We start from the raw sequence: 11,363 nt of genomic DNA, 5'->3' as shown, positions 1-11,363 counted from the left end.
TTTGTTTGTTAACCTTTTATTGTAAGCAGGGTTTATCTACTTCAAATCTCTGACGATCTTCAAAACATGCTAAAACGAAGATTTTGACAGCGAAATTAAAAATGAATTAATCGTAAAATTGCTTAGGACAAAAGTGCTCTGGATCAAAGTTAAAGACCAGGGCAGAACCAGGTTTAAAAAAGAAGTTAGTAGTAAGGTATTGGAATGCTAAAGCATGGATAATAAGGTTGTAATTTTAAGTTTTCATCTTTTGGATTGTTTCTTCGACTTTACTAATGTTCGCTCCGCTGAATTCAGAATGCTAGTAAAAACAAGGATTAATTGTAAGCAATCTAAGTCATTTTAGTTAGCTTAATGGCATAGAAAAGTAGTGAAAAATTGAACAAAAACCTATGGAATGCTGAATCTTAAGAACTAGAATGCAATGTATCTTAGATATCAAAGAGTGCTTGCACAAACATAGCATGTTAATGTAAGGTCCAAGCATTCGTTGATACAACAACAAAATTTTGGATACAATTTCTTCCAAAGTTTGGAATTAAAAAGTGAAACATTCAAATATTTAATGTAGCTACAAATAAAAATTTCAGAAAAAGCTTGTTAATTTAAAATCTTGGATACTTCAAGTTTTCGTGAAGCTGGAAGAGTAATGGTAAAAAGTAGGCAGATTTATAATAAAATGTTTATATTTTAAATAAAATGCTGATTAAATTATAGTTTCGGAATGTACATCTCTTCTTCATCAGAGAAAATTTAAAATCAGATAAATTCACAAACAACAAACCACTTAAGAAATTAACACAAACCAAATAGTTTAAATCACGGTAGGTTGAGATTTGCGCGCTGAGGAACGAGAAGGTGATAAAACAAGTTCAGCGATAATAAGTAGGGTTAGTTCGGATATCAATAATTTTTACTATCCGGATAACGGATATATCCGTATATTTGGAATTTATCTAACCGGTTAACCGGTTAGATAACTGCTAAGTGAAACAATCGATTTCACGAGGTTTGCATGAAAAATGGATTGTAAAATCATTACACAGTTTTATTGCAGATCTACGCACACGCGCAGTACGAGCGAATACGAGAAAAATCACGCAAATTTAATGTTCACTGCTTCTGCAACGCCCTCCTTATAAAGCACAATGCATCATTCAATCATTCATTATGCTTTCTTTGTGACGTGATACTAAATTTCACTCGTGCATTTTACGAGTACCGTAGTTGAAAGTATAAGACAGGGGTGGACAAACTGCGGCTCTCCGGCATGTTTTTTGTGGCTCTTCTAGTCGAATCGTAAAATTTCAAAGAAATTGTATAGGCTACCAAGACTACCGTTTATGAACGTTTCTCTCTTTTTCTTTTCCTTATTTAGGCCAGCATTCATGACAAGTTGTTAATTATTCAAATTTAATGATATTTTTCGATTGAGGAATGCAGATATGGAAAAATTAAACGATATAACTATTTATGACGTCATAAGTTCTTATGACTTGGCTCGTCAGTAAAAATTTAACAACCAAAGCGGCTCTCGGGTTCAAAAAGGTTGCCCACCCCTGGTATAAGACAATAGAAGTGTGAAAAAAGGTTTAATTGCGCTCAGCGGGAGTCAGCCTCTACGTAACAAAGAATGTTCAAACTTATTAAAAAGTGTAAAACGCATTAGCAACGATACTCTTTTAACCGGTTAACCGGCAGATTTATATCCGGATATCAGATAGAAAAAAACCCTGCGGTTAACCGGTTAACCGGTTAACCGCTATCCGGATAATCCAACCCTAATAATAAGGCTTGGTCAAAATGCAATACTAGGCAATAAAAGCACTGCCAACTAAATGTTTTGCATAAAATTGTATTAATTGTAGATTTTTAATGGAAATGATTTTCATAAACTGATACACCATATTAGACAGTAGAGCTTTGGTGGGTGTAGGCTATGACACCAGCAAAGTACATTAGAGCACCAGGTCCAGCCTGAAACCCATCAGTCAAATTATCAAGGCGGCCAGAGATGCAATTTTTTTGCATATTCACTCTAGGTGTCGATTATGCATGAACGATCTGGCCAAGGTTACCTACTGTTACTGTAAGATTACCTGCCACCTCTCTGGATTGTATTTCATCCAACACACTTTAAGTGGCCTACAACCACTAACATTCCTACCATATCTATTGAAATAGAAACCGCGGCCGACGGACTAAAATCATGTATAATGCTCACATAAAAGATCAACACTTCATCTCAGTTGACTATGAAATTATTTAAAAACTAAATTAGTATTAATACTGTATTGTATACATACCGAATTTAGTCAACTTATTTCAGTATACAGTGTGTCAATCAAATGAGCAAGAAAAAACACGAATTAAACTAGGCTGTCAAAGCCTAATTTTTAAAAATTCTGAAATGTTGTTCTGTAACAAGGGGTTATAGTCAGTGCATACTTTCAATGGTCACTAATGGAGCTGAGTCATGGTCTCTCATAAACACTTAGCAATAACAATCAGATGAACAGTTGACGAGGCTAATTACAGAATGGATACCATACAGACAGAAAGAAAAGCAGAGGAAAACAGAAAACCAGATAAAAACATTATCTTAATAAGTACAACGTGGGGCTATGTCCTAGGCGGACCATAGACTACTCTATTATTATTAGTACCAGATTTAGTTCAACTCATTCGGCCGAATGCGGTAAAAATGCCCAAATTTTTTGGTTTCAAACCAAATTTTAAATCAGAAACTTCTAAAAACCTGCCTGAAAATTAGTTCATTGCAAGAAAATTATAACAACCGCTGACATGATTGTTGTTGCACCTAAGTTCAAGAAATCTAAGTATATCGTTTACGTACCAATCAGTTGCAAGTTACAACTGAACTAAGTATAATCTAATTAAACTCATGTATTTCAGTAATTCGCGTTGTATTGGCATTGTTTCGTTCACATCTGTGACAGAAATACTTGCATACCTATATAGCAGGATTTGAAGAAAATAGGTAGGTTAGTTTTCCAAAAATTCAGTTTCGGAACAAATCCAAAAAACAGGATTCGATACACCCCTAGTTATTATTATTGTGAATAATCAATCATCACCTGTAGTAGAAAGGTTCTCCAACCCTTATTATACATTGATATCATGCTTATTGTACCAAAGTTGGAATTTGGGGAAGAAATTCACAACACAATGTATGTAATTGATGTCAGTGCAAGAATGTAACAACCAACAAGAGACTTGTGCAAAGGTTTTCATAGGTTGGTGTGTAATGAAGGTTTTGTCAATTTCATGAAGTGGTCAATGTTTGATTCCTAAAATGCATTTCGTATTAACACCTAGGCTGGATGTGCTGCAAATGCTGCACTTTTAATATTGCAAATTTTGGATGAGTTGTAAATTATGAATCACTCTAACTTTGATTTAATAAATCTCTACTACAGTATTGTTGTTATAATAATAATATTTATTATACTAAATTATCTTTTTGGATTATTATTTTATTATTTACTAATTATTTTATATACTGGTACATTATTATTATTATTCATAATAGGTTTGGTAACTTTGAAAATATTTCTCTGTATGTAAAAGTATTGATAAAATAAAAGAAAAATATTGATCATAAATACCGAATATACCCTGAAAAAACTTATTAACCAAAAAGGAATAAACTAATCAAATCAGCTGGAAGTTTGCAAAGTTGAAAGAATGGTATTGCTGTATAGGCACTATGCTAAGACTAGCTTAAGTTAAATTAATGACTCCACTGTACATCAACCTATTTTTGTTTTAGTTACACAGTATCTGTTTCTAATTATATACCTTTTGGCCATCTTTATAAAAATGAAATGTAGGCATAGACTGAATTCCACATCTTGCAGCAACTTCCTAAAAACACAAAAATCAAACTATTACTGCCTATTACAGAAGACAACTATGTTCTAGGTTAGTGGTCTTCAACCTTTTTAGTCCACAAACCGGTTTAGTGCATACTAATTGTTGCGTTAACTGACAAAAGTGCTTTAAACATAATAATGAGACAAGTACAAATTTGTTGTTACGTTAAGTCAAGTCCAACCTTATGCTGTGTTATTTTGAATTTACCTGAAAATTTTCACCTAACCTGACTGTCTACATCTGACAAAGTGCTTCGCCTTCATAACAAACACTCAGAACTTTGTTGAAAAACACATCATTGAAAAAGGCAGATATGCACTCCCAAAAATTCAAGCAAAATTCTTCCAAGGCTGCTAATGTCACACTTGCTGATGCATTGTGATAAATGGAGCATTGTCTTCGATATTGTTTTGTCACAATGCCTTTTGTTACAAACAGACAGAAATTATTTTTGGTGCCCGACAAGATGCTCATGCATGTTTAAATTTTATCTCCTTACATGTTTACTACCGTAATTGACGAAGAGAGAACAATATTTTGCAGTGTTAAAGTGTTTTAATCATCTTAACTAATCAAACCTGCCTGAAGTCATATACAAAGTGTAGCCTGCAATAAATTTTTGTGACAAATAGGCTAATTATACTGCTGCGCATCTGGAAGCGCTTCCTTTTATTTTATCTCAAAGCAAACTGAAACAAAATAACGGAGATGGTAATGGCCCCTGTAGCCAGACACTTAGGGTTTATTTCTTCTCATAATTCAAACCGTTATTCATTGCGGCTTACTTGTGCTATGCTAAACGTTTGACAGAAATACATTACTGTATCAAATGTGCTCTCACCATAACATGTCGTACACTGTAGTAACACAGTGAAAAATTCAATTGAATTTCTTAGGTTAAGCTATCTTAAAAAACACCTTGGAAGGTTTTTCAAAAGTTTTTTTACAAGGTAATAGCAAATATCTTTGAGGCTCTGTCTGAAAACCTACTTTGTTTTAATCAAAAATATAGTATAGATCAGGGCTTCCCAAACTGGGGGTCGCGACCCCGCAAGGGGTCGCGTAACGAACGTCAGGGGTCGCAGAGCGTATACCAATTTTACACGAAGTACAAAATACAATCAAAACAAAATATCGTTCCAGCCTAATCAACATTAAAACCGCCTTGAGACCAGCATTAGCAGGTGTTGAGCCACGGCTGGACTTGCTTTGTAGCAGAAAGCAGTCGCACCAATCACACTGAATAAATGTGTTTGCTTTTTTTTTTTCCAGTGGCCTACATATGTGTAAAGTAGTAAGTAGGCTTTGAGTACTGGTTGCTTGAATTCAGTCTTTGCATCTCAATAAATGTCACTAATGACAAAGGTATATTTCGCACTGCTAATCAATTTAAACGTGAAGGGTCGCGGAAAACTTCAAAAGTTTGAAAGGGGTCGCGAGCAAAAAAGTTTGGGAAGCCCTGGTATAGATAATGCTGAAACGTTTTTCAAGTACCATAACCAGAAAGTAACATTTGGTAAAAACAATACATACAACTGCACATAAATACATATGTGGAATAAAGCTAACTAGTTTCTGACAAACTTTTGTCCTTTATCAGAGCAAACGTAGAAATAAACACATAAAAATGAAATTGTAAACTTTGTATGAAAGCTTTGTTGAAAACTCCAAATAATGAATATGAGACATAATACAGTAAGACAACTCAGACCACACAAGACAAGGCACAAGTAAAAAGCTATGCTTTTAGCAAGCTTGTGGTGGTACTTAAATAAACATTAAACAACAGTAATTAGTAATTACTCAATATGGTTGATTGAACTGCGGAAGTGATGTTAACATCAAAAACATTCAGATAGCTCAAAAAGTTTGGACCCAATCTAGCCAAATGAAAACTTGACAAGGCAATTCTATGATACATCTCATAGTGCCATAGCAGTTAAATATTTTTTTAAAAAATTGAAAAAAATGTTACACACTTTCAATCTCAAACTAAAAATTGTTATTAGAAAATTTACCTAAAGTTTAGCTTGTGGTAATTTTATAATCAGAAACTTAAACCCAGACTAATATACTGACCTGTACAACAGCTAAACCAAATTTTAGCAATAATTATTATTGGTCATTGTTTAGAATGGTGGCATATGGGACCAATGAGACAGTACTCCCTCATTGGTCTTTATACGCGTTGTATATAACATGATCCATGATGAGACCAATGTGAATTAATACAAGAATGGTTGGCAGTGAATGCATGTAATGTAAATCTGATTTCAAATGAGCTTGACTGATGCTAATTATGTGCAATAATATTAGAAGAGCTCTGTGACATTACTTTGAGCTAATTGCTGCTTCGATTTCAATACAACATTGTACAAAAATATCACCAGCACATAGCTGATGATAACATAATCAAGTTCAGGACTGGGCACTAAAAAGACCAAAGATATTTTGTTTAAAATAACTAGGCTATGCTTATCTTTGATCTGTTGGTATGGCATGACATCTTAATCAAAATTCCCAAATTGGCCGTACTGCAAACTTTTTAATACAACACCCCTGATTTATGCAATGAAGCAAATAGTATGAATTATTAACAAATCTAATCGTTTAAAAAAATGTTACAGCTAAATATTTAAATAGAAAAAATTCCTTACTTCAGCTTCATCAACATCTACTTTGAGGAATAAAACTTCGTCTTTATATTTTGAAGCCAACGTCTAAATCATAAAAGAAATTAATATCCTGCATCGGCTTCATTTAATAATAACTTTGCAAAATGGTATGAAAGAAATGGTACTTACTTCAAGCTTTGGTGAAATCATTTTACATGGACCACACCAAGTGGCAAAAAAATCCACCACTACCAGCTTATTATTGTTCACTTTTTCATCAAACTCATCCTAAAATAAAATATTGACTTTTGATTTAAGTAAATAACACAATCGAAAACCAAAAAGTGCTAGTTAAATGTGTTTTGAAATTTATGACTTTGCTTTAAAGATTGTAGGAAATCAAAATTCATCATTCAACCTTCATCTTTGAATATTTTGTTTTGTCTTTTTTGAATTTTTTTGGTAAAGTAAAGTAAAAAAAGTAGTTTTCTTTGAAGTAAAAAAAAGAAATGTTGAAAAAGACAGTATCGCAGAATTTACTTCATCACTATGCATTGTCACAGAATGCCTTTAAGCATCACCAAAATTAGCATAGTTCTGGTTTAATATTTTAAACTTCAGCCAGCAGTAACACCATTCCACCATATTTTTTTATCAGAAAATCTGAAAACATGAGAAAATTGATTGAAGTGCCACAGCTAAAATGTTTTGAAAAATCACAAAAAAAACATTTTTAGTGATTTTTTTTCTGGTTATATGTTTTAAACAGGTCATATGCATAACAAAAATCCAAACTATTTTTGTTTTTCAGAATTGGTTCTCCACGAAAGAGCTTGATATAAGTCAAGCTGTTAATAAATGCTGTTGCATACAAATGCCTTTATTTGTAAACATTTCTTGGAGTAACTATCACATCGGCAGTCATGTATGCTGAGCACATCATTACCTGTTATTTGTAACATTCATTCACAAAAGAAGTTCAAACTTCTTAGAACTGGTAAAGGTTCTGTTTAATAATTCACAGGCCAACAAAAATATTTTTTTCGAAAGGCATGATATGTTAGATTGATTTAGAGGTATAACAGGGGTGCTGAGTACGAAAATGCCTTTAGTTTTGCTGAAATGGCTCTAGTTTTTGAGATATTGCTTCTTCCTACATATATCATGACAAGTCAGAAATGTATGCTAGTGAGTAAGGTAGGTTAATAAAAACTGAAGCCATGTGAAGCAGCTATTTAGTTTTGCCCAAATGTTGAGTTGTCTGGCGCAAATTTCTCGATTGGGAGGTAATTAAGGCCTTAGATTAGTTTATATTGTCTCCCATCAAGCACTAACATAAGATTTGTAGCGCAATAGTTAGTTTTATCCTGAAAGTTATCAGTGAAAGGCTATTTTGCTGAATAGACAGCTTACACTAATATATCCTCCCACTTGAGCTGAAGAATTATGTCAAATGACAGATATCTCATCACCGACGATTAGTGGGTTCAAAGTTAACATGCTTTTTTAAAGTCAAGTTATAGATAGTGTACCTTGAGCCATGACTTTAATTCATGCTTTAACATTTTCAGAAATTTTAATGCACGAGTGTTTTAAGTATATGTTATAAAAATTAGTGGTACAGCTAGATGAAGAAAGTGTCGTAATGGCCCAGATGTGTTTTGCTACATCTGTGGCGAGTACACGATGAAGAAGCAGCGATTCAATGTGCGAGATTTCACCAAGAGAGCTTACAAAGCGTACTAGCTAGAATGTAAATGTGCATTAACATTATTAACAGAGCGGCACATATTGACGATTCAATGAATTACCAAACATTTTTCTTCAAGTTCTTTCCTATATTTACGTTTTAGATCAATAGCTTATAAAATGTTTAATCACCAAGAGCTTTTAGCCACTAACAAATATGTGACAAATTAATTTTCCCTGCCCTAATCGTCTGATATTTTTGCCTTAAAACGAGGGATTGTGAGTCCATATGACAAATTGTTAAAAAATGGCCCTATGGCGGTTTAACCCGAATGACAACTGTAGACTAGATAATGGAGAAATCTAATGCAAAGTTCTTTCTTAAATTTCCATGACCGTTGAGCCTGTTATAATTTTGTTTCCGTACAGGTGCTATTTGGGTTACTACTACCAGTTAAGCTCACGTGTTAAGATCATTTCAGACTGCTTCGTGTGATTTGCGACTTGAACTTTTGTGCATGTTTTTAGTAACTAATTCTTTACAAAATAGTAATAATCTTTTTAGTTTGCTTTTTTGCAGTCACTGTTGTTATATATATTACAGTCAATTGTGAAGATCGAATCATAGGACTTTTTTTATGAAATATTTATCAAAAGCAATGGTTTTTTCCAAAATGTTGCCAAGAAACAGTACTGGCACACGATTTCACGGAAAAAATTTCCCACGGCCACAAAAACTAAAAACTAACTCCAGAACATGTTTCTTGTGCGAAGATAGAATTAAATACAAATTTCATAAACAATAAAATTAAAACATTGAACAACAGAATTGACGAGGATATGTTGTTACCTAGGTATTAATTTAGTAAAAAAGTCAAAAACTGAAAAAACTAAATATATAATTAACTTTTAAAAATTCAAACAATATACAATACAATTGGGAAACGCATACCTGTGTTTTTACAACTATAACCAAGCTCATGATGTAATCGTTATAGCATCCAATGAGACTAATATCAAAATTTGTACCTTTCAGAAATAAAAACATTTGATTTTACTTTTAAGTATAGTCTACTTTATTATTGCATTGATGATTATTAGGGCGATTATTTTTTGACTTGTCAAAAAAATCAAAAATTTGTCAAATTTACAGCGTTAGGTCAAAAATTGTTTAACAAGTCAAATTTTTTACCAAGTCCAAATTGTTTACAAACTGCATTGCCGTGGTGTCAGAGGTTGCACTGTAAGTGAACTTGTCATTTTACATTGTACACCTTGTAGCCTACTTTATACTGTTGTAAATGGTCCATTGTCTACTTATTGTGAATCAGCTCTTGCTTCGGTTTTGCTTTAGATACTTCATACATCTTTAGTTTAGACAAATGTATTGAACAGTTTTTGTTGTGTCTTAGTTACAGTATTTTGTAATTAGCTCATTTCCCTTTTCTGAGTAGGCTAGGTCTGTGATCAGACTTTTGCTCTTCTTTACTACAATAAATTTTAACTTTTTGTACAATAATGCATAATTTAATTACTTGAGTTCTTCATACGTCAAAATTTATCAAAATTTTCAATTTTTAGGTCAAAAACTTTCGTGTTTTAGGTAAAAAAATAATCGCCCTAATGATTATACACTTGACTATCAATGTGTTTAGAAAATAAGTACTTTTAAAGAAAATGCAACCGTTGATTCATCTATATTAAAAATGAGGCCTGCTAATGATGAAAACTTAAACATGTTTGTTGTATACCATGATTAGATTTAATCATGTTGCAGACTTCTTAGTCTTGCAGCAGAATATTCATCTTTATCTTGTTTGAAGTTATGTTCTTGCTTTTTTGGTTCAACATTAAGTTAGCTCGAAGCTAAAGTCTTTGCGTAATTGGTCTGGTTGGGCCTAATTATGGCCTCGATTGTTTCACCCTAAGTCAGTATGTAGGTCAGCCTGTTGTTAAAGATACGAGGTTAGGTTGGGAGAATGGAAATGCAAAAATGTGATTTTAGCTGTTTAAGGTTTTATGGTATTACTATTATAAAATTTTAGTTAGCTTAACACAAAATTGTGAAAAATAGCTGTGAACGCACAATTTTTTTCCGTAAAATAGTGATAGCCTAAAATTAATTGCGCATATACCATAATGGCTATTATTGTATTTTTTTGCATGTGGGATTTCTCACCCAAAAGCAACAAACTTTCTAAATTAAATTTAGAAAAGGTGTGGGCAATCTACCACGGGCTACTTTATCGCAAACAGAATATTGTTATGCAGAAACCCCAGCGTTTGTGAAACAAACATGGAAATTTCACATCGCTTGCTTCTCGCATTCAGTGTAAACTGGTGTATTGCCAAAACCTGACCCCATTGTTACATCATAAATTTCATTCTGATTTTGGATTTGAATCAACAGAAAACAAGCGCTGGCACAGCTAGAATATTGAATATTAAACATTGAATACTGAGCCAAATTGAGAACCAATGTTAAAAGTTTGGATAACGGTTTCATAAAAACTGCGTTTACAAACGGTCCAGCTTACACTAAACAGTTAAACAAATAACTATGAAAAATCTCAAACTAAGAAACAACTAAATATATTTCACTTAACGGTCAAGTGCATTTAAAGCAACCACAACTCTTGTGTTGTTAGAAAGTATTGCAGAGATCTCCGGCCTTAGAAGAAATGGATAATGAAGTGTTCAACATCCCAACTGCGCTATAGCCGCTAATCAGGTTAGAGCTTCTTTTCTGCTAAGTCAAAACTATAGGCCTAATTGGATTTAAATTTATGACGTTACGATAGGCTTTGGTACTATACTGCAACTCCGGCCTTCAGCTTGTAAACATATTACATAGTGATTATTTTACCGTATGTCATGCAGCCTGTTGTTAAACATAGGCCTAGTCGGTTAGGTCGCTAGGAGAATGAGTATGCAAAAAGCTGGTTTTAACTATTTAAGGTTTTATTGGATTTAAATTTAGATCAGAAGGTAGACTTCTCAGGTTAAGTTTAGGTTGATGTGTTATAACCAGGGTTGCCATCAGTCTCAACTCAAAAATAAGGACGACTAGAAAATGAAAGACGAATACCACCTTAAACAGTGTACAACAGGAGAAAGCAACCAATGTTCCTAAAAAAAAAAAAAAAAAAACAAGACACTATC

The 11,363-nt window shown here is 33.1% G+C and overlaps 1 protein-coding gene across 1 annotated transcript; it reads right to left on the bottom strand.

The window, feature by feature from the left end:
- LOC143460555 (thioredoxin-like) lies at nucleotides 1-10,153 on the bottom strand. Its single transcript, XM_076958121.1, has 6 exons — nucleotides 9,953-10,153; nucleotides 9,154-9,230; nucleotides 6,702-6,800; nucleotides 6,555-6,617; nucleotides 3,823-3,888; nucleotides 1-301 (listed from the first exon to the last, which is right to left on the bottom strand). Exons 1-6 carry the CDS (start codon nucleotides 9,969-9,971, stop codon nucleotides 236-238), a joined length of 390 nt encoding a protein of 129 aa, XP_076814236.1. The 5' UTR covers nucleotides 9,972-10,153; the 3' UTR covers nucleotides 1-235.
- Between the last annotated feature and the right edge of the window lie 1,210 nt (nucleotides 10,154-11,363).

The sequence above is a fragment of the Clavelina lepadiformis genome, chromosome 5, assembly GCF_947623445.1.
Source record: "Clavelina lepadiformis chromosome 5, kaClaLepa1.1, whole genome shotgun sequence".
Taxonomy (NCBI): domain Eukaryota; kingdom Metazoa; phylum Chordata; class Ascidiacea; order Aplousobranchia; family Clavelinidae; genus Clavelina; species Clavelina lepadiformis.
The sequence above is the reverse complement of the archived record's forward strand: the minus strand, read 5'-3'. Positions and strand labels throughout refer to the sequence as shown.

What these genes read in the sequence shown, in the direction of transcription:
- LOC143460555 (XM_076958121.1), bottom strand. An exon ending in TGATTTCACCAAAGCTTGAA is followed by an intron (nt 6,618 to 6,701) that starts GTAAGTACCATT and finishes TTTATGATTTAG; the next exon opens with ACGTTGGCTTCAAAATATAA. An exon ending in TTTATAAAGATGGCCAAAAG is followed by an intron (nt 302 to 3,822) that starts GTATATAATTAG and finishes TGTTTTTACTAG; the next exon opens with CATTCTGAATTCAGCGGAGC.